This window comes from Miniopterus natalensis, chromosome 15, assembly GCF_054644295.1.
Source record: "Miniopterus natalensis isolate mMinNat1 chromosome 15, mMinNat1.hap1, whole genome shotgun sequence".
Classification (NCBI taxonomy): Eukaryota; Metazoa; Chordata; class Mammalia; order Chiroptera; family Miniopteridae; genus Miniopterus; species Miniopterus natalensis.
Window position 1 is genome coordinate 17,587,542 of NC_142095.1, and position 24,313 is coordinate 17,611,854.

A 24,313-nucleotide genomic window follows, 5' to 3' on the forward strand; every position below is an offset into this window, starting at 1 on the left:
TCTCTTTTCTCTTTTTTCCCCCTAAATATTTCTGGCAGGTACAAAGCACAAAACCATGCTAGAAGCCCGGAATGGAAGCGGGACTATCAAAGCCTTTCCTAGAGCAGGGGTGAAAGGCAAAGGACCAGTTAATAAGGGAAATACCGGCCTGCAAAACAAAACATTTCACTGTGAAATATGCGATGTGCATGTCAACTCGGAAACACAACTTAAACAGGTAGGCCGCACATGTTCTAGAAATGAAAACAGGTAAGGGACATCGCCATGAGCAGGATGTCTGTGCTTTCATTACTCCCTTTCTCTTTGTTGTTTTCTCCCATCTATCCCTCCCTCCCTTTATTTATCCATCCATCCGTCCGTCCGTCTGTCCATCCATCCGTCCATCTTCTATTCACCGTCCTTATTTATGTATGCTTATCTTATTTAGTTGCTGAGGAAATACTAAAATGTAGTGGCTTCTCAACCTTTTAAAAACTATCTGAAGTGAGTTTGCACTATTTTTATATATGAAGAGTGGCAGGAAAAATATATTAGATCTTTTTTTCTATCAGGTTTCCCAGTCAAAAGTGTGGATTTTATTTAAAGTTCACATTACAATGTTCCATTTTTACTCGTTTAGATATTTACATGCTAGCTTTATCCTATGCTATTCTTTGATTTTATGTACTTAATTACATGGTATTGTACTATATTTCTAAACCATGTAGTCACCTGCTAAAGAGATGGCTGATCCTGTTGCATTTACTTTTACTCTAAGTAGCCTGACAAAGAGATCAGCTATGTTCCCAGTTGAAGGCCCAGCCCTCATACTGTGTTGTGTTTTATATGCATATGTACACTATTCTGCTGATTTATGCACCTTAGTTTGTTTATCTTTAGAATTTAAGGGGCTGACACTTGGCTGTACAAATATGAGGATAAATATTAGTATGGAGATAAATTCATGCCTGCCTGGGAATCTTTGTTTATCTGCATATAAACTTCTTTCAGACGTTCCTTTCCTTTATAAACTTCAAGAAAAGGAGATCTATACAATGATAAGAAGAAAAGCTGGGAAAAAGCAGATCTTTTTTGTTAAAATATATACTAAAATGGATAGCATAAAAATATATATCCTTAAGGTATCAGAATCTAAGAACAAACATGCATGCACTTTTTATATTTATCTTTCTGAAACTTGCACAAAATAATTAGTATCCTTCTCCAGGTTAAAGCAATATTTGTGAGGATTTTTTTTGGTATGATTTTTTTCAAGCTGTCATTTTTAATTGCTTTTACTAGCACATTAGCAGTAGAAGGCACAAAGACAGAGCTGCTGGGAAGCCCCCGAAACCTAAATACAGTCCTTACAACAAACTACAGAAGGCAGCACATCCGCTGGGGGTGAGTGTCCTCTTTGCTTCCCACAGTCTGCTGTGGGATTTTTTTGTCACTTACTAAATGAAATAAATGGGAGGTACCTCAGTAATGACAAACAGTTGATTTGAGAGCCCACCCCCTATGTCACCATCAGAATTATTGGTTTCATGAGTTATTGGGGTGTTTTGCCACCTTTAGCCCCAGCCCAGGATCTTATCTTCCTGAGTTGGGCTCAGGTTTATGACAGAGTGTGGGGAAGGGAGAAAAGCCAAACTCTTCTGAGTCAGGTAAGTAATCACTTAAAATCTGCTCTTGATGTTCGTGCATACTTTTAAGGAAAGAGTGTCAGTGAAAATCAAGTTTCTTGTACCTCCTTTTTAGCACCTTCCAGAGTCAAAGCATTGGTATTATTGATACCCTCAAAAATACTTTGGATTTTGAGTGATACAGTGTCACAGGCATGGCTTATTTCATGTAATTATTCACCCAAGGTCACTACATACTGCCTGGGAAATGATCACTTCCCATGACTCTAAATGTGCCTTTTAGATTAGTAAACATACTAAGTACTGATATACTGATCTGGAATTTTTGTAAGGTTTTAGGGGAGATCTGTGACTCTCCTGACATCTTGGGCTAATATTTATGAGCATAAACTCTTTTTTTTCTGGTTAATTGACCATACCTCTCATCAGAGAGACACAGGCCACAATGAAAAGTTAAGAACAACTGATAGACAATATGTACTGAATTGTGCATTTTGAAATCTCTTTTCTTCAAAATAGACCTTATTAATACAGTTGACCCTTGAACAACACGGGCTTGAACCTCAAGATAAATATCTTCCTGAGGAAATACCTGTATCAAGAAAAGTAAAATAAGGTTGCTGAGTACTTTTTAAAGGACTTTTCAAAACCCTGGGTCAGCCACTTTCAGGGGTCTTCCAACTCTTCCAAAGGAAAGGCTTTCTACACTTTCCATTACCTTTATTGTCAGTTCACAATTGGGAATCTATCTTTGTCATTGTTTACTGCTCTGTTTGGAAAGCTGCCCACCCTTTGGGATTCTAAGTGTAGACTCCAAAACGTTTGTTCTTGTACTCTTTCTTTTTTTCTTTCCCTTGCAGGTAAAGTTAGTATTTTCAAAAGAACCTTCAAAGCCATTGGCTCCACGAATTCTACCCAACCCGCTGGCAGCTGCGGCAGCCGCTGCTGCTGTGGCTGTGAACTCCCCCTTCAGTCTCCGAACTGCCCCAGCAGCAACGCTGTTCCAGACGTCCGCACTCCCGCCCGCACTCCTGCGGCCCGCCCCGGGGCCCATTCGGACCGCCCACACTCCTGTGCTGTTTGCTCCTTACTGAATTCCACAGGGGAGTCCTTGTACTGCAATAATTTTTCAAAAAAAACCAGAAAAACAAAACAAACAAAAGAGAACTATGCAGTGTTTATTTATAGTTTAAAGTATATCTGAAGAGCCAGGACTTTTGATAGTGAATTGAAAAGATTATTTAAAAAAAAAAAAAAAAGGAGGGAGGTTTGGGGGTGGGAGGGAAGGGGTGGTATTTTCTCCAAATTCAAGCATTCCTCTTGAACATCGGTTGTTTTAGGAGCGATCTCCAGCGTTGACTCGTGGTGGTATCTATAGGACTTATGGCGCCCATGTGACTGTGCTTTTGGGCACCTGTTTCCCTCTGCATTGTCTTTCCTGCTTTATGGAACAACTATATATTGTCTAAGGGCATTAACTGGTTCCAATGTGTATATAATAATTTACCCTGTAGATAAAAATAATACAAAAAAGGAAAAAAAACAAAAGCAACACTGTGAATAGTAGTACCCGTGCTGGTCCTCTTGCTATGACAGCAACTAGTGGGCATTTATCCCAACAAAAGTAGATACAGTAGATGTCTTGTAAAACAATAGTGCTGTGTCTCAATCTATGCCACTAGGTTTTAAAGAATTGCAAAAGGTAGAACAAACGACGTCATGCCAGTAAGCAGTCAAAAAATAAATGCCTGACGGTGTTTGTGGAGGTCTCCCTGGTCCACATTCTCCCCCTCCAAACCAGCTCAGAGATGACTTTAAGTTTAGAACCACAGGACAGGGCCAAGCAGAGAGGTGGGGGGAGATATTAATAAAGTTGATTTCTTACAAAATACCATTTTCCCACCCTGAAGCAGTATTGCTGGAAATAGGGAAGTGTTTGTAATGAACCTATATCATAAAACAGGTGAGACCATGCATCATGGTGTTTAAAAAGAAATCAGTACAACTCTTCTGTTTCATGGATAAGGGACAATCATAACCTACGGTGATAATGCCAAGTAAAGATTTTCCAATAAAAACAGAAAATACTGTACCTCTGCAATATCCCTTTATATCATACCAGTAGGATTGTCTCTTAGGCAAAGGTCTCTGCTTTGAATGTGATGGTAGACATTAGCTATTGTTGTGGGGTTTTTGTATTTTTGGGTGTTTTTTGTTTTTTTTTAGCTTTCCTACTGATATGATATAAACAATTAATATATATTTAAATGTTAATAAAACAAGAAAAATGAATCTGAGTTTATTGCAGACCAAGGATATAGTGTTAAAAAAATACCGGTAAATGCACTTGACCATCATTTCTCTAGTGGAGTTGTGAAAACTGACAGCCTTTGATATTCACCCTAAGGCTGAAAGGAGTTGATGTTTTACCTTTAAAACAAGATTAATCAGGGGTATATATAAATATATGTATATTGTATATATGTTAGAAAGATTAAAAGAATAACTTATAAAAAGAAAATCTATATAAAATAATTATATAACCATCCCATGTTACATGTTATCATTAAGTTGGTAACAAATGGCATAAAAATAGCTGTGCCTTTAATTTGTGATAAAGGCTATTTGCTTTTTCCCGTAGAAAGCTAACATATACCTATTGCTGTGATGGGGTTTGATGCAGCCAGTCTGTTGCATTCATGAGAGCAATGGCAGTCAAACGTAGAACAATGATTTAAAACGTGTACAAATCAACCCTACATGATTTCAGTTTAAAGAAAAAAAAAATATTTTTGAAAAGGTTTTGTAAAGACTATTTAAAAACATAGGGAAGGGCTGGGTATGGCCTTCCTGAAACTGCTCTTATCTAAACTATAGTAATCTTTTGAGAGGCATAAAGATTCAAGAGGAAACCATTTGAGAGAGAGGTATTTAGCATATGTCATTTTATATTTAAGAAACACCCATAGCGTGCTTGGTGCTCAACATTAAACCTGGTCTTTGGAGTTCTTGTCTACCACCTAGCTATAGACATTTGTCATATAAACATATATTTAAAACAGTTGGCTTTCTATGTGTTTTGTGAAACAAACAACAACAAGAAAGGAAAGAAGGGAGGAGGGCAGGCAGGCAGGAAGAAAAGAAAAACTGTTTCATCAGTCTTTGCTCAAAAGAATTTTAAACTATACACCATACATCCTGGTTAAACATGTAGGATAGCGTTAAAATTGGGATCTGAGACTCTCTGGTGATTTTGCATTTACCAGTCTCTCTCCTCTTCAGTCTTAGCCAGCGTTTGCTTGTTTGTTTGTTTTTGTTTGTTTTTTCACCCACAGACTCTGCTGGTCCATCAGCTGGAGAGCTCCTCGTGAGTTTGTGTTTGGCATTCTGTCTATATAACGTGTGACCATCTTCTGACAGTTTTGAACTTTAGTTTCCAGTTTCTGATTTGTCAGAGAATTCAAGCTTTCACTCTAAGTCAGCCTGAAATCTTATCCAACCACCTACGGCTGATAAACCCTCTCTTTCTGTGGGAGAACCTAGTGTTAATTGACGCAAACTCGCCGCAGAGAGCTTTCGCTGGTCCTCCCCGTTTTCATCGTAGCGAATGGGCCGGTCCACTAGGAGTCAGGGCCTGTGGGTACAGGAGTCCTGGATCACAAGGTGTTACTAACTTTAATGATTTGCTGGGAACAAACGAATCAGCCATATTTTCTCCATCAGCCATATGAGAAAACTCAGAAATACGTGAATCCCTTCTGCCTCACTTCGCTATGGAACCATTTTTTGTTTAAATGGTCTCTTAAATTGGAGTTGTAATCATCGGTTGTCTTTTCCTCACTACGTAATAAAGGATGAAGCCTAACCTTAGAACTTACAGTGGATTCTCTGTGAATTGTTTCCCCCCCAGTCCACGCATTTATCAACACCGATCAACATCTATTACAGCCCGGCCTGCTGCGGAGCTACACCTGTCCCCTGAGGGGACTCTCTCCATGAATAAAGATCATTAATTCAGATTGGTCAGCAGCGGTGCTCTGAAAATCCCCAAGGGTGGGCTGACTTTATGGTTGTATATCCCTTCCCATGCATCACACCATGACAAGGAAGGGACAGAGAAAGCACCTCTGATCCCGTTTAAAGCAAATATAAATGCATTGCAAGAGTCAAGTGCCTCGGAGGAAGCGTGGCTGCACCTCATCCAGATGGTCCGGGCAAATGGGAAGCAGTTGATGGGGAGGTTCTGTGATTCTCTTTTGAGAAAACAGGTGATTACAAATGACACATTGCTCCTCTCACTGGTTCTTAATTTTGAAGGGGGATGGCTCTGTTCACATAAGCAAACACAGTTGACTTTTGGCGATTTATATCATTATGGCCTTAATTGCGCCATCAGCAATGTAGGCGAGGTGAATCAAGGCGGGGCTGGTTTACTATTTCTGCATTTAAAGGACCACCTCTCTCATCCCCTCAGGAATAAAACTGTTCTCTTGTAGTGAACCACACAGCTCTTCACATATTTGCATGTGTCCAGAAAAGTCTTCCTGTGTTCCTTTCCATCCTGAGTGTAAACCACACAGCAGACCAATTATCTGATTAATCAGGATGTGCACCTAACCAAAGTGGCAAGGGATATGCTGCATCTCTTTTCTCGGTCTAGAACAGAATGAATTCTGAACAAAACAAACCCCAATGAAAGCAAGAGAAAGTGGGCCATGCAGGTGGGGAAGGGGGCAGCAGATGTCAAAGGTCTCTTCCTAATTCCTTCCATTGTGCTTTCTCCCTACTGAACAAATGGACCCCGTCACCATTTCTGCCCTGGTTTTGTGGGTGCTTTAGCTAGTGGTCACATTATTAAGACCCTGTGCCCCACAGCCAAAGGATATTAGTTATGCCCTGTCCCTGTTGTTACAGCAAGAATCCCAGGCATGCCTCCTTCGATTGTGCTTCCCTTTATTGAGCGTCACAGGTGTTGGGGTTTTTTGCAAATTGGAGACAAGACCTCCCCCGACCACCACCAGCAAAAAGATTAGGACTTGCCTTATTACTGTGGCCTGGTACTCAACTGCCATATCCTGCAGGTGTTCTGCATGCGCTTTATTGAGGTGGTCTGGAACCAAACCTGCCATATCTCCGAGGTATGTCTATATTTGAAATTCAGTACCGACAGTGAATGTTTTACATATTGATTGCTGTTGGTTTTCACTGAAAGGGCAAACTTATTTTTGGAGCGTCTCTGCTGGTCTTTCTAAGGTATGCCTCAGTGACTACAGAGGCTACTCTCAGGCAGTGAAATGGATCATTTATATGGCAAGTCTCCATTGTCTCCTTACTGTTTCTGAGAATGATATTAGGGCTTCCAGTGAAAGACAGATATGTTGATATATCATCCTCAGGAGGCCTATAAGGTTTTTATTTCCAGAAATGGATTTATAACTTACCAGAATTATGAATGGTGATGGGAGGCAGGTCTGCACTGGAAAAACCTCCTGTATGTAACTTGATTAAAAGTTCATGCATGTTACAAAGGGTCACAGAGTTTAAAGAATTCCCCGGTTGGCTGATCGACACTCATGTGGAAGGAGCAAGAATTACCTTCAGTCCGAATGCATTCTTTCCCCTCTTCTTAGCGATGGAAAGCCATCCTTCTTGGATATTCGGGTTGACTCTAGAAACTGCCAAATTGCATTGGAAGTCAAATCTGGTGATTAATATCTATGAACAAAGTGGAGTATCATAGAGTTTGGTGACGTTTACTAAAAACTTAGAAAATGGGATCATTTTCTTTTCATGACTGACCAGTTAGTTCTAAAAGCAATTTCCAGAGCAGAGTTAAAATGATTTGTGAGCAAAAAAAGTATAACTAAATATAAGTATGTGTACAGTGACCAGTTGTCAGGAGTCTTAATCACCTTAGGGCATTGGAGAGGTTGATAAGTAGATACAATGTCAAGGTGCTAGGCTCTCTAGCTTTACTATGCCAGCAATTTGAGTTGGGTGGTGCACTGTACATTTCACACAAGCTACTGAGTATAGAAGTTGAATCCTTATCAAATCTTCTTCAAATTCAGGTAGTATGCAGGGCATGGTAAAGCAGGACTAAAGAAAATTAGCCAAGAGAGAATCCTTTATTAAGGACCCAGATTGAATTTTTTCCAGGAAACAAGTTTGTTTTGTTTTGTTTTTTAAGTCACTTGGCTATTTGATTGTCCAACTCTCTCAAGACATAAATCCACTGAGACACAGTGCTGCTATGAAGTTTTTAAGTCGTGGTGAGAGTGTATGGAATTTTATTAACCAAAATAACAGTGTGGGTTTTATTGGTTGGATACTTGTCAACTAAAGTGAAAATACATTATTGTATAATTTCAGCGTGGGACCCTAGGGCTGGGGAGGTTAATATTGGGTAAAGACCCTTCGTTAATTCTTTGTGTCTACTGTGACTATGAGCTAATATTAGAGATAGAAAAGAAACAAAGTTCTTGAGATTATGGCAAGTTTGACTTTCATAAAAGAGTCTGGAAGATTTCATGGGATGACATCTGTTTTTTAAAGGAATTACTGAAAAATGTGTGTAAGTGTTAAATATTGGGGAAAAGCCTTCTTGTAGTCAAGGGATCTGGGCAAAAGATTGATCACAGAACAATGAGGGTGGTTTCTGGCTTTAACACAAATTATCTGTGAGGAACCTGGGCCAACTCACTCATTAGTTTGATGATTCCCTTCTGGAAAAAAAGAAGGGGGGGGGCGTTAATAATGAGGTTACTTTACAAAGATATACTATTAAAAAGGCTGAATTTAATAAAAGCAAGACATTTGTGTCTCAGAATTGGTTCCAAAATCTTAAACCTAATTCCTATAAATTTCAGTAAAATTGTTCTACAATGCATCTTTTTTTTTAATGGGTTTGTGTGGTTTTTTTTGATGGTGCTGAATAGCACCTTCTACAATGCATCTTATAGTGTTCACATTCTTATGTATTTGAAATTAGACTGATCTGATACCAAAGCAATATCATATGCAACTATATTAGACAATCAATTCTAAAAAAAAAACACAGACAACTTGATGATTTTTTTAAAGAACATTGCCTTATACATATGGAGCTAAATGCTAAGAACATTGTTTTTCTTGGGAAATTTTTTAGTCATAGTTTTAAATATTTATTTTATCAGTTGAAATCTTATGTCGGTTCAACTAAGTTTTTCTTATTTCGTTAGCAATCATTTCTGCTAGTAATGTTTAATTTACTGGAATTTCGGTGGAAAATGTAGCATTGGCCAATGTGTAGTGAAATATTCAGCTCTCATGAACACTGGAGTGTTGGCTATTTTAAAATGGTTATTATTAACCATAGAACTACAAACCAACCCTATCAAATGAATCGAATGATTGTGCTTATTTACTGACATGAGCCAATTTGAGCCTTAGTCTCAAGACTAAAAACAGCTTAATCTCCATGCACTTAGTGATCACAAATTGAAGACAGTATTTGTTTTTGACAACCAGTCTTCTGATTGGAAACTTTGCATTATCATTCAAAAACATTGGATAATATTTTAAAATTAAAAAAAAAAGCAAAAAACTAAGGTTCATCCCACATTTTTGTAACCCTGCCAAAACTACTTAAGGGGGGAAAATGTGATGTTTTTTTCTCTCCTTAAAATCTCATAGCTTAGAAAATACTAGCAGGGCTTTGCCCAATATCAACAGCTTGGCAAAAGGTTTTGTAAGGTTTTACCTGGTGACAATAATACCTATTTGACAGAGCATTACCACAAACATTGAAGAGGTACACTAGACAGCACTTTCTTGATTAAAAAAATAGTAAGAAAGAGAAAAAGGAAGGAGAAGAAGGAAAGAAGGAAGGAAGGAAGGAAGGAAGGAAGGAAGGAAGGAAGGAAGGAAGGAAGGAAGGAAGGAAGGAAGGAAGGAAGGAAGGAAGGAAGGAAGGAAGGGATAAACCAAGGATTAAAGATGCTGACTTGCCTCTGGGCACACAGATGTGGGTCCCTGCTTCATCGGTCGGCTTACAGTGATGCCACATTATGGCAGAACTAGCACGCTCTGCCCTTATCTGCACATCTGGGAGCTTGACTTGAGCAGCAGAAGCCAAAATACTCAGGATGCAAATGTGCCACCTCATCAGCCATGTGCTCAGCGACCGACTTTGCTCTTTTCTTCTTGCCAGACCATGCGGAATAGCCTTTAGTCAGAGGTTTTAGATGTCCCCAGGTAGACTTGGACCACTGAGATGGAAATATTTTGTTTTGTTTCACATTTTGATACTTGAATTATGATGATGGGTGTTGCTAAGATTTACTTTAATTGCACACCCAAAGAACTGCCCTTTGTATGCCAGTAAGGCTCTAAATTTAAAACAAGAATTAGGAAAATTTGTGGGATTTGTATTATGCTATTCTTCTGTTTTAAGTCATGTAATTAAAGTCCCCCATATGCCAATAATTTTCCCAATGTGAAATGAAGCTGCTGTCAATTTTATTGGCTCAGGTGTAAAAAATATAGCACATTTTATCCTGTCTCTGGTTCTGTACTAAGTTCAACTTATAGCTATAAACGAATTAATATTTATTTTTATCAGAAATTTTTGAAGAACTTTTCAGTTTTTATAAAAGAAAGACTCTAGTGATATTTCTATGTGGTAAAGCTCCCTGGTCCCTTCAGCAATGCTAGAAACACCTGTAGCCAGCATTGTGTCTCTTTTTGACAGTGTCAAAATTATCCAGGTAAAGGTAACATTACTGGTGGTTTCAGAAAACTGGTACATTTACATCCTTATTCTTTACTTTGTTCATGAAGTAAAGGAGGTTGCTTATTTCCATTTGTCCATAAGTAATTCATAGGCAGTGTATTGGATTTGGGAAACATTATCTTTATTCTTATGTTCTTTTTTTTAGTACTTTATTGAATTTATTGAGGTGACATTGGTTAATAAAATTATACAGGTTTCAGCTGTACAATTCTATACATCATCTGTGTATTGTATGTTCACCACCCCAAGTCAAGTCTCCTTCTATCACCATTTATCCCCCCCTATTCCTTTTTAGTTTATATTTTAAGGCTCTTTGGAAGGGGAATATTAGAAAAAATTAAGCGTGTATTATATATGTTCTGCTCTATTCATTTGTAATATCTTGCCATTTAGAAACGTACAGAAAATAGACAACATGATTATTCCAAGTACCAAAGAGACTTTTAATGACTCACAGAACATGTGTCTCATGACTGTTTCTCAAAAAAAAAGAAAAAAAAATGTTAAAAAAAAAACAACTACTTTGTTTTTATTAATCTCCAAATGATGCCTATTCCATTGTCCCTTTTTTCTCCCTTGAACAAGAGTTCTTATCTTTAAACTGACCACTTAGTGTTCACAGAGGGGAGAGGCCCTCATCTCCCCGGTTTCTAGTCCATTTCAATTAAATGTAAAGCAGAACAGCTATTTTATTTATAACTAGAACCTTGTGGTTGGTCCTGGCTGAAATAAAATTTCAGTGCTCATAGGAGGTTTCAAGATCATAGTTCATGTTTTCATAGGACCAAAAAAGGGTGTTTTTGCCTGAACAGTGTTTTTTAAACAAATTTTAACCAACTCCCAAAAATCTAAAAAATAATTATTTTTAAATTGGAAATTCTGATTTCTCTTGAAAAATCTGAGAGCCCTAGCGTTGCATTCCTGCTAAGCAACTCTTAGCTGCTGTTGAACTGTGACTGCCCCCTTTGGACAAAGCAGAGTTTTGCAGTTTATTATGATCGCTCCAGCTGCAGCTGCCGTCTCCTGCCAGGCCCCTGTAATCACTTGGTTTGCAAGCCCCAGCATGGGATATTTGTTCTCAACCACCACATACACTTTGCCAGCTACTTCTCAGAGCCCTTTTCATCCCTCCCCCTTCTCCCCTAATTCATTATTGCTGGGTTCATCTTGTAATGCTTTTGATTTTCACTTTGGATAGGCGGTTTGCAAGGGGCAGTGTTTTGCAAACATCAATTTCATTAAGGCTCCCTTCACCAGAATATGACCTGTGACAAATCAATGACTAGAATGTGTGTGGGATTTCTTAGACTCAACATCCAAGAAAGATTTGATTCGGGCAGTGGGTAGATAAATTCAAGAAGGGGATTCTGGCATTTTCTTAATGTTTCCCTACAGGAGAGTTTGGCTTCAGCTATTAGCAGAAATGGGATTTTAGGAAGAAACACCAAGCGTATTTCCTATGGAAACAATACCTTATATCTTCTTCCTTTAAGTTAAATATGAAGAAAAATTCAGAAATAATAATGTTTCAGAACTTAGCTTTGCTGAATACATTCTGTTCTCTTTTTCTAGAGCCATGTAAGCTGCCAGATTATTAGTTTGAAAAAAAAAAAAAACATACAAAAGTGTTTTTGTTAACTTTTTGAAGTAATTCCCTTTCCTTCCCACATTTAGAAATGGCATTTAAAATATAGAATTAGCCATAGCGTGCAAGATAGCTATCCTTAACTGCTTGGGCAATGCATGGACAGACACATTGAAGTTGATGTTAACAGCCATCATTTTTAAATTGCTAATTGTCTACCAGCAAAGATCTCTTTCATGTTGTTTTGCTTGGAAATAAAAACCAAAAAAAAACAACCACCCCGCAGATCATAAGTTTCTGTTGAGTAATTCCAAGCCAGGAGCGTAAGCCAAAGCTAGATTTGGAATCTGGACTAACATACAATTGCACATTTTCAAAGTGTGTGATCCATGCATTGTGGATAATTTCTGGCCAACCCCTGGGAAATTGTTCATGGTCTTTCTGATCATAGCCTGGGAATTGTTATGCTGAAGCTAAAACCAAATGTCAGCTAAGGTCTGATGCTGTGGAAAACAATTAGAGCGTTACTGAATTACCCTCCTCTTAAAGAGTTCACCTTCAAAAGCTAATTACCAGTTTATCATGTTTTATTCATTGATTGGAATTATTTTCAAGAGTGTCAAGCATTTCAGGTGGGTTGGGTTATGATGGGAAAGATGACATCAACATACTCCCTGCAAGTTTGTGATTTATTTAGCCGAAAATGCAGAACTTAACGGAAGCAAACTGCGATACAGGGAAGGAGAAAATGAGCTCTACTTTGGCCACTGGTTCCTTTTCTCTGGGTCCCTGTAGGTGAGAAGCAGGAGAGACAGAGGGCACGGCTGCAAGCGACACCTGGGACAGGCACCGTCCCGCCAGGTTCAGGAAGAAAAGCCCACTGTCTGCTAACTCACGGCCATTGTGTGCTAAGGCACACTCGTTTCTTAGGGCTGCTGAAACACATAACCGTGCCCTTGGATGGCTGGAAACAACAGAGATCCATTCTCTCCCAGTTCTGGAGGCTAAGAGTCCAAAATCGAGGCGTTGGTGGGACTGGTCCCTTCTTAGGGGCTCAGGGAGGATCTGTCCCGTGCTTGCTTCTAGTTTCCGGTGGTGGCCAGCAGGCCTGGACACTCCCATTTCTGCTTTTGTTTTCACATGGGGTTCTGCCCATGTGTCTTCACATCACCTTTCTCTACAGGATGGTGTCTCCTGTTCTTATAAGCACAGCAGTTGTAATAGATGTAGAACCCACCCTCCTCCACTGTAACCTCATCTTAAGTAATTACATCTGCAAAGAACCTATTTCCAAATAAGGTCACACTCACATTCCGAGGTAGGACTTGAACATATCTTTTTAGGGGAGATAGCCAACCCACTTTAGGCTTATTTCACTTTTTCCAGAGAACTTACACCAACAACGTGTACCCTTCCTTTTAAGGGATTATTTACAATCTTAGGACTTGCCTAATTCTTGGGCCAAACCAGTACCACCAAGGCCTCTACCTTTATCACTGAAGTTTGAGATGGCAAGAAGAACAGGGCCCTGAAAACTGTCTAGTCCTTTATTTTTCTATTTCTCAAACGTTCTGTTCCTTGCTATCCACAATCAATCCTATTGTCTTAGGCTGGTCCCTAGGAGCTGAACCCAAAATGGGATAGTAATGAAAGTTGGTTTGTACTGCGGGGGTGCTCTCCGGAGAGAAATAAGGGAAGCAGGTTAGAGCCAGAGAAGAAAGCTAAGGACTAGCTTCAGACTCGTCTCAGAGGAAGCTCTGAATATTTTCAATAATTCTTTAATATATTATTTGACCATTAATGTAACCCAAGGATAAGAAATTAAAAGAGACGTGCAGAAAAAGTGTTGCGCTGAGAAAAAAAGTTGGTTAAAAGGACCATTGGCAAGGCATGGGCCATCTTTGGGTAAGCTGGTAATCCTACTTTGCCTGGAGTATTTCGAATTTATACCTGTTGCCCTGATGTAATTATTAATAATGCTTCATTTCAAGCTCAAAAGTGTCCACGGTTGATAAATTGTATGGAGAGTTTATTATTTTTTAAAATATGTTTTTCTTAATTTTAGAGAGAGAAGAAGAGAGAGGGATAGAGAGATGGGAGCAACCATGAGAGAGAAACATCTATCAGCTGCCTCCTGCACGCCCCCATGCTGGGGATCGAGCCCCAAAACCAGGCATGTGCCCTGACCTGGAATTGAACTGGTGACCTCTTGATTCATGGGTCGACACTCAACCTCTGAGCCACGTCCGCTGGGCTGGAGAGGTTATTTTTGACTTTCCTTTTCCCAAATTATGAAATAACTGGGATGAGATAGATGATATATATATATAAAGGCCCTTCCAAAAATAATAGTTTCTGCATAGTACTTTGCATTTAATAAAACATGTTGCTTTTTGAAGAATCTTGGAAAAGAGATAGAATGTGTCTCCTAGAGAAGTTGATAAATTATACATGAAGTTATTGAATTTCCTGTTTGTCTACCCTTCCATCCCCCATCCACCCATTCGTGCCTCCTTTATTAAGTGTGCCGTTATAACATACCTTGTACCACATTGGATAAGTGAGGGGAAGGTAACTAAGACATATTCAGTGCCAGGTTCTATACCAAATCCTTTACTTCTGCTTTTTTTAAAAATATCATCTTTTCAATGATCACAGGGACAAACGTTATCATTCCCATATTAAAAATGTAAAATAAGATCAGAGAAGTCAAGCAGCTGTCCCAAGATAAATAATAAATGAGCTTTGGAGACAATATTTAGATCAAGAATTTCAATGCTTAATTTTTTTCTACTGTGCAATGCCAGATTTTTAATCGGGCTTTTTCATGGAGAGAATAACAAAATGTCATAGACTCCAGCTAGAGAATAGATAACTAGAAACCGTTTGTAGTACAGGCTAAAGGACACAGCTTTTAATTAAATTTGTTGAGGAATAATAATGGTGGCAATGATCATAATGATAATGATGCTATTGGTGCTGATGACTCTGAGCTCATTTCAGATTCAGACCACTTCACCTTTGCCATCTTTGCCTTTGCACTAGAGTGATCTAAGATGTTCCGACCAAAGTGCGACTTCTATGCCCAGTCATCAACCCTCTAACTGCTCCTGGCAATACCTGTTATATTCAATTTCAAACTTATGTAGTCTTCAGTGTGTTGTAGTCACTTTAATACAATAATGAGATTGATGTGAGAGGGGTCATCAATTACACAGCAGCAAGGAGAGGCCCTGCTGATCCTAATGAATTCTTTAACAGCAGTCTGAAATCACAGAACCCCAAGACTTCTGGTCATGGTATTTTGTCTGCCCCCACTGTTTATGAGCAAGGGCTCCAACCAATGCAGGTGAAATGTATGACAGAAAATAGACATTTTAAACAAGGTAGAAAAAATTACAAGGCCACTTTTCCCTTCCTGAGGGCACTCTGAAAGCTCTGAGGACTGAATTATCTCCATCACTTAATGGAGGATTTTGTTATGATCTATGATGTGTTTGAGATTAATTGCCTTCCAATTTCTGGTCTAAAAATGCCTGTGTCTCTTAGGATGTAGGGTAACAATATAAGGGTCAGGAGAGAATTTTTGCAGTTCTCAACGATTTCCTAAATATTTAGAACAAATGATATTAACTATTAAACAATTACAGATGCCCTCTAGCAGTGTTTATTTTGTTACATAGGCCAGCTCCATCGGAATCGCCAAGAAAGCTCCGTATGCGAATTCTCAGGCCCGACTCAAGAGAGAGAATCAGAATCTTTCAAGATGATGTGCTTCCTGCTTCCAACTCTCTCGGTGATTCTTTTGTGCACTAAACCCCACTGTGTAAAGAGCTACTCATTCTGACATTCTGTAGTGGCCTTCTTTCATCATCTTTGGCATGATACACAACACAAATAATGTTACTACTGTGAGTAGGTTTTTTCCCCCAAAGGGATTTTTACACTTTGGTATAAATCTTCTGTATTGGATAGATACATTATTTAGGTGAAAAGTATATTATTTTGCAATTTGGTATTAATTTATACCACACCTCTTCCATAGATAAAACAACTTGGAAATATATACATACAGGGTGTGGCAAAGGTGGGTTTAGTTATTTTCGGTGATGAGTCCATTAGACTCCTCTAATAAAGGACAGGTAAATTTGTGTTTCGTAGATGTAAGCATTAGGCAGACAGACCAGATAAAAATGGGAGGGTTTAGATGACTACATAGCTGAGGCAGCTTCTAGTGAGTTGACATGCCCCAGATGTCACTGTATTCCACCTCAAGGTCAAAGCACACACAAATGATTAAGGCAAGCTCCAAATTCAAATGGCACCCTGGGTGCCTACATTGAGAACCCCCACCTGCCACCCACCAAACCTGGGAGTCTTGCGACTTTAGGGGCCAATAAATAGCAAACAATTAAAGGGCACCACTCACTAGGTTAGGAATTTGAACCTCTGTTCCAACCATGCATACCTTGGACTAGCATAGTAAGCTTCTGTAAGTCACTCTTCCTTTCCATGATGTTTATCCTGATAAAGTTGGGTATATTCTGTTCTGCAAATACTGAATAGCTCCTGTCTAGCCACCTTTCATAATGGGATAACTTCATGTTGCTGCTACCCGAATAAACTTGCCCAACTACTATGCTATTCACAAACCTTATGAGCTTGGGCCAGTTAACTAATTACTCTGAGCTTAAGTTTTCCCATCTTGAATTTATTGGGGTGAAATCGGTTAATAAAAGTATACAGGTTTCAGCCCGGCCGGGCGTGGCTCAGCGGTTGAGCGTCGACGTAGGATCCAGGTGATCGGGGTCCGATTCCCGGTCAGGGCACAAGCCCGGGTTGCGGGCTCCATCCCCAGTCGGCGGCGTGCAGGAGGCAGCTGATCAATGACTCTCTCACCATTGATGTTTCTATCTCTCTCTCTCCCTCTCCCTTCCTCTCTCTGAAATCAATAAAGATATATTTTTTTAAAAAAAAGTATACAGGTTTCAGCTGTACAATTCTATACATCATCTGTATAAATTGTATTGTGTGTTCACCACCCCAAGTCAAGTCCCCTTCCATCACCACTTATCCCCCCTATACCTTTTTAGTTTACGTTTTAAGGCTCTTTGGTAGGGGAATATTAGAATAAATTAAGTGTGTACTATATATGTTCTACTCTACTTGTTTATAATATCTTGCCATTTAAAAAGTACCGAAAATGGACATAACACGATTGTTCCAAGTACCAAAAAGACTTTTAGTGACTCACAGAACATGTGTCTCATGGCTGTTTCTCAAAAAAAAAAAAAGTGAGGGGAAAAAAAAAGAAACTACTTTGTTTTTATTAATCTCCAAATGATGCCTGTCCCATTGTTTACATCTACATTACAGTGCTCTTTTGTCCATTAGCTAACTTAATGTATGTAAAGCACTTAAAACAGCATCTGACACATAATAAGTGCTATATAAATATTACTATTATTGTTATTATTTATTATTCCTCAATTACCTTGTACAAACAAGCAAGAGTTTATAAGCCACCCGGTAGTTTTGGAGGACAATAGATGTTTCGAATTTATGATTGTCTCAGTATGCACACATGGGCTTACACACATGTGCAGTAAACCATTTATTGGTTTAGACATTAGTGTTAAGGAGGGAATGTCTATGCATGTATTCGTCCTGTGTTCTGGGGGTTCTTCAATAATTTTTATTTAGAAACAAAGGTTTATTTTAAAGTGTACATAAGTCCTTAGTTTATAAGTTATAATAGTTACCATTTTTTGAGCACTTATAATTGACCAGACCCTTTATAATCTTATTTAATTTTTATAAAAAGCCTTTGAGGTAAGCTTTATTAGTTTTAAGGTAATATATGGAAGAGATAGTTTATATTCTAAGAAGCTAAGCAATCAGAGCAAGACAAAATAGCAATAGGCACTCTAGAAGTTATTTAAACCAAAGTCTTTCTGCTTAAAATTGCTCTTTTTAGTCTACTTAGTCATCTCCTAAATTAATGAATGTTTAATTATTGAGCCTTAAAGGTAGTGATGCCAAGATTTCCACTATTAGGTCTTATCACTTAATTCATCCATCCAGCCATCCAACAAACATTTCTTGAAGCAACAATTTGCTAAGTAATTGGGATTTAAAAAAAAAAAAAAGGCCTAAGGCATATCATTTGTCTTGAGAAGTTCACACTTTAGAAAGTAGATGAACATGCAGACAAATCAATGTGGATTATAGTAGGGAGATACATAAAATGCTATGAGAACCAAAGGAGAGAGTACCTACCTTCCAGGTGGGAGAGAGGGGAGGTCAGGGAAGGCTTCCACGTGAGAGAGCATTTCAGAAAAGATGAGCTGACATTTATCTAGAGCCACACAGGACGGGATACCATGATCTTTTTCTTTTCCTTTTTAAATTTTTATTGATTTTTAGAGAGAGAGAAAGGGAGAAGGAGAGAGAGAAGCATCAATGAGAGGGTGAAACATCGATTGGCTGCCTCCTGCACGCCCTCACTGGGGATGGAGCTGGCAGCTGGGCATGTGCCCTGACCAGGCATTCAACCAGCAACCTTTCGGTGCACAGGACTCTGCCCAACCATCTGAGCCTCAGCAGCCAGGGCAATGATCTTTCTAAATGATGACGTTCTCGTCTATAGAAGCTGGGCAAATATTTTTATATTTTTATAAATATAAACATTTTTATAGGCGAAGTCTTTGGCCTGCGTTAGATCCACTTACCATAGACCATGGAAAACAGAAGTGCGGCAGGATGAAGTGTGAGCAGAAATAGAGATAAATGGCATTTCAATAGCGATTACTTGAAACTTTGTCTGGCTTCATTGGTTCAGTTGCATAATTCCTCACATAATCATGTGTTAAAATTTGTTTAATGTTCTCTCTTGTGTCATATTTTTTGTCTGTCATCCACTCCACCATCCCTCCCTCCCACTAAACTTCAAGATCCTTGAGAGGAGCACTCAAAGTACAAGTTGACTGGAAATGAAATCAGAGTATCTCGTTAGCCAACTCAGATTCAGAAATGACATCTAACAGAGATTCATCTTTTTAAATAAAACTCTCATCCCTGACATTGTTTCTGTAATAACAACTCTGGAGACTTTTTGAAAAACAATGTTTTACCGTCTCCTGAAAACCAAGGCATTTTACATTTGTGATAATAATTTACAGAAGGGAAGAAAGTCTGTGTGGTTTTTAGATTCAACTCAGGAAGAACAGAACATCAAGTGCTCCTTAGACTGAGAGACAAGAACCTGAGATCTCTCCTCAGTGAATAAAGTTATTTGGAGAACAATTTATTTATCAAAATTGTGCGTGTTGCTATGATACAAATTTGCAACAGGCACAGAACTTTTCTAAAGTGGCTGATTCCTAAAAGGCAGTTCTCGTGCATTGTGGGTGTGTGGTAACCTGTCAAGCAGAACCCGAGGTTCTTCCTGGAGCCAGAGTGAAATCTGGACATGTGTGCCCTTCACTGACTCTCAGAGAACTGGCTGAGAAATTCACAGATTAAATGGATTGCCTTTGTTATTTTCCATCATAAGAAAAGCATCACTGCCTAAATAAATCTGTATTTAAGACAGGATTTTGGTCAAATACATGAAAATGCAGTTTTCTTGCTTTGGGTTACACATATTTGTACATTTCCTTAAAATATCTTTTTTTTTTTTTTTTTTTTAATATATCTTTATTGATTTCAGAGAGAGGAAGGGAGAGGGAGAGAGAGAGACAGAAACATCAATGATGACAGAGTCATTGATCAGCTGCAGCCCGCAACCCGGGCATATGCCCTGACAGGGAATCAAACCCCGATCTCCTGGATCTTAGGTCGATGCTCAACTGTTGAGCCATACCCAGCTGGGTTCCTTAAAATATCTTTAACAAATTGCTTGTGATGGAAAGTTAGTGAAGCAGGACTGCTGGGATGGGGTAAGTGAAGAGAGATGTGGAGCATTAGATGAGAGGAAAGAGAGAGAAAATGCTCACAGTTGAGTGGTGAATGTAAACTCATAACAAAAACTAAGATCAAGGGGTTAAAGTTTCATGAACATGGTTTGGCTTCACACGGAAACATGCTTTCTAACCAAGAGTATTGGCCAGCAGTAGAGTCAGAGTACTAGCCGTTGACAAGGCAGGCTTGGAGACATACTGCCTGACTTAGAATCCTGGCTCAGCCACTACTTGCTCTGTATCCTTAGGACTATTACATAACCCCTCTGTGCCTCGTCTTTCTTAATTGTAAGATAAGGATAACCCTAGTGCATAATTCATAGAATTACTAAGAGGAGTGGGTGAAATAATATATATAAATTGCTGGGCACATCGCCTCATACACAACAATAAGCCAACTTATAATCTAGTTAACTTTTACTGAATGTTTCCTAAGTGCAGTCACAGTCCCAAGAGTTATGTGTGTATTAGCTCATCTAATTTGTGTGATAACCCTATATTAATGGAAATTTTATTGTTCCCCGCTTTATAAGTGAGAAAACGAAGGTGTTAAGTATACAGAATCTCGAGGTCTCACAATGGTAGACTAAGAATTCAACCCAGGCAGCCTGACTCCAGAGCCCACGATTATAGTCAGTGATCATGCTTTGGGTTAGGAATGTACCTGGCACATGAAAGTATTACATAAATAGTAGCTATTCCTCCTCTTATTATTAATAATGGAGTAGATGTCTTGGAAGGCAGGGACCTGGAACTACTCAGAGTTTGGTTAATCACCTTCCAAGAATTCTGGATGAAGGATGACTACAATTTGTAGAAAATTATTCATTGGCCTTGAATGACCCTTTCCACTCTGCATTGGCTTTGGAAACAAGCTGATGTAGGCTAAAATACTGACTCTGCCACTTTCTAGTTATGTGAACCTGGACAACATGTTTAATATCTGTGGAAGCCCAAATTGCCTATATAATTTAGGTAGTAATATCCATATTGTAAGGATTCAATGGAAATAATGTTCATAGAATTTAGCCCACTGGTTGACATATAGTTGGTACTTGGCAGATGATAGAAATAATTCCTAATATTATAATATTTATTTATTTAGGTTATACTTCTCTAATGTGTTTTCTTCCCTAGTCTCACCTTTTATTTTTTTAATTTTTTAATATTAAAAAATTTATCTTTATTGTTGAAAGTATTACAAACCCCTCCCATTCCCCCCCTCCCCTCAAGTCTCACCTTTTAATGTTGGGCTACTTAATGTCTTAGAGGAGAAACTTTATTTTCAGATGGCTTTGTTACTCTGTCAAGGGAAAAGACAGAACTAGGTACCCTAGGTTAAGGGAAGATGGAAAAGACTAGAAGGAACCATTGGAACTGGAGGAATGGAGCTAAAACAAAGAAGGGATGGGTGGCTCAGTTGGTTGGAATGTCCTGCACACCAAAAGGTTGTGAATTTGATTCCCTGTCAGAGCACATACCTAGGTTGCAGGTTCAGTCCTTGGTCAGGGTGCATATGGGAGGCAACCAATTGATGTTTCTCTATCACATTGATGTTTCTCTCTCTCTCCTCCTCCTCACCTTTCTTCTCTCTCTTAAATCACTAAATATATCCTCAGGTAAGGATTAAAAAAAAAAAGAAGAAGAAGGGAGGAAATGTAAGAGACCTGTGTGACTGGCTCCTCATTTTGGCCTAAATCTGGTGCCACTGCTAAATACAGTTAATTCTTAGGATGAATTAGAGCAATGGTTGTTCAGTGGCCACTGCAAAATGCCCATATATACCCAGCGAGCATGAGAAGAAATGGTCCCTCATGGGTCAAGCAGGGTTACATCACAGTCCCTGGTTACACCTTCAGAGGTAGAGATTCAAGCCCACCCAGCGATCCCTGGCTCCACTGTGAAAGAACCATGATGAGTTCAGCACTGGACTTCATTACAGAGCTGTGATACTTAATCAGAGAGAAAAGAGACTATTTAATAGAGATTAATGACCTTGACTGGAACAAATCAAGGTGAATACCCCAAAATGCAGCCTATTTAAGTAAACGTGTTGGGTTCAAATTACATTTAACTCTTTAAGGGTGACCTCAAACCCATATTTTTAATAAAAATATTTAGCTGGATTCCGATGAATTTAGCAATTCTTTCTTGTGGGAGAAAAAAGGAATTATTAGCAGGTCTATTTTAATTTTGAAGGGTTTTAACCTACAGGTTTGTGGCTAAACAAAGGGAGGGAAAGGATGGGAGGAGGGGAGGAAGGCAGTCTAGAGAGAACTGAGTATCACAAAAAGAATGAAATGGAAGCTGAAAATTCAGGTCCTGTGTGCTTCTCGCACTATAGTTAGGCTGTCACTAATGTGGCTATTAACTTTTCATGTTCAGATTTATTACACTGTCATTACAGCACTTTTCTTTGCTGATGTATCAAACCACTATTACATATTTGTTGGCATCTCATCTATTTAAGGGAAACAAGTGATTACCCGTTGCCAAGGAGACTAATAAGGAGTGTGTAAGCAAAGGACCGCAGAGTTCTAGTTGGCAGATAACAAGTCACTGGTATTTTGTTTTTTGATTAAATCATAAATTCATTGTTTAAAGAAAAAATCATCTCCTCCCTCCTATAAAAAACCTACCACACTTGTTCAAGGGATAAGCCTACAGACTTTTTAGAGACAAAATAGATGCACGTGATAGACCTAAACTATTTTGGAAAATAGTAACTTCTGATAAGCTTTCATAGAATGGAAAGTTACTCTTGGGATTTTTGGAAGTGTTCATTTCCATCAGAGAACTATGGAACCAAATATGGCCAATGTATTTCTGAAAAAGAAAAGATATAAGGTTATGGATATGAATTTCAGATTTCCACAGACTCATGATACATGCTTTAAGAAAGCAATGTGGTCTTTAGAGTTAGGCAGATCTGGGTATCATTTCTCATTCTCAGTATGTTGATTGCCAACTTTGCCCAAATTACTTGCCTTCTTATATTCCTTGTCTTGCTTCTAATACAGAGAAAATAATATATACCACAAGCAGTGTTGAGATCATTAAATAAGATAACTTTTACAAATTGCTTAAAACATGTTATCTCTATGAATGTGGAATTTCAGGTCATCACTTATTGAATTCAAGCATTCATTGAATATCTTCATTTACTTAGGGATAAAAATATGTATAAGACACAGCACAGTCTTTAAACTCTGAATTGTTACAGCAGTCAAGTAAGAGATTCAGATATATAAAATATAATTCTAATACAATGTTTTCTGTAAGATTGCAGAGTGGATTGGTTGGGGGTAATGCTAACTGCTATAACAGATAAGTCCCTAAATATCAGCAGTTTAACATTTTTTATTAATTATTTGAACATGGGTTCCTGATGGTTAGGTCCATGGGCTTCCTGGGTTCACTTAACACCCAGAATCCTATCATCTCATGACTCCATCCTGTTCTGAAAACATTGCTTAATCTTCCCTCTAGTGGACCTAGAGAGGTTCTCCCAGGCCAGAACTGACAGAGTCACTTGTCACTTCTGCTTGAGCTCCACTGGCTAGAAATCAGTTGCATAGTCGCACTTGACTGCAGGGGAGACTGGGAAATGCCATTTAGCTATGGGCCCATGGAGGAGGAAGTGGTTTATGAGCATCCAAAAGTGCCTGCAACCCAGAGTGAAGCACAGATACAAAGGAAACACAAAGCAGGGCCTGGGGCTTATTCCTTAAGTGCTTGGTAACATTTTCAAGTGAAGCCATCTGGTCCTGGAGTTTTCTTTCTGGGGGGAATTTTAACTATAAGTTCAATTTTATTAATAGATACAGGATTATACATGGTATCTAATCCTTTTTCAATGAATTTTAGAAGTTTGGGTGTTTAAAGAATTTGCTCATGTCACCTAATTATCAAATATAATCATGTAAGTTATTTATAATATTCCTTTATCAATGTAATACCTGAGAATCTGTATTGGTGTCATCTCATACATGATACTTATAACCTATGTTTTGCTTTTTCACAAACAATCTGGCCAATATTTATCAACTTTATTGGTCTCAGACAACCCACTTTTGGTTTACTTTTTCTTTATTATTCTCCTAATTCCTGTTGATTTCTGCTCTAACCTTTATTATTTCTATATTGTTTGCTCTGTTCTCTCTTTTTATTTGTAAAGATGGCAGCTGAGTTCTTTGGTTTGAGATCTGTCTTTTTTTTCTTCCTTTCTTTCAAAAGCAGGATTTAATGCCCTCTCCTCTCTCTCTCGCTCACGCAATCTCTCTCTTCCCTTCCTTCTCCCTCCTCTCCCATACTTCACTAGGCTGCATCCTACACATTATATGTTGTATTTTTATTTAGTTCAAAACAC

The 24,313-nt window shown here is 38.6% G+C and overlaps 1 protein-coding gene across 2 annotated transcripts in view; it reads left to right on the plus strand.

Annotated features, from left to right (window-relative positions):
• ZNF385D (zinc finger protein 385D) overlaps window positions 1-5,502 on the plus strand; it is a 240,838-nt gene extending 235,336 nt beyond the window's left edge. For both annotated transcript variants that reach the window (XM_016198781.2, XM_016198782.2), the window contains 3 exons: window positions 39-217; window positions 1,282-1,383; window positions 2,486-5,502. In XM_016198781.2, coding sequence (XP_016054267.2) covers window positions 39-217; window positions 1,282-1,383; window positions 2,486-2,719 — 515 coding nt within the window. In that variant the 3' untranslated portion in view covers window positions 2,720-5,502. The remainder of the gene's footprint in view (window positions 1-38; window positions 218-1,281; window positions 1,384-2,485) is intronic.
• Window positions 5,503-24,313: the final 18,811 nt, after the last annotated feature.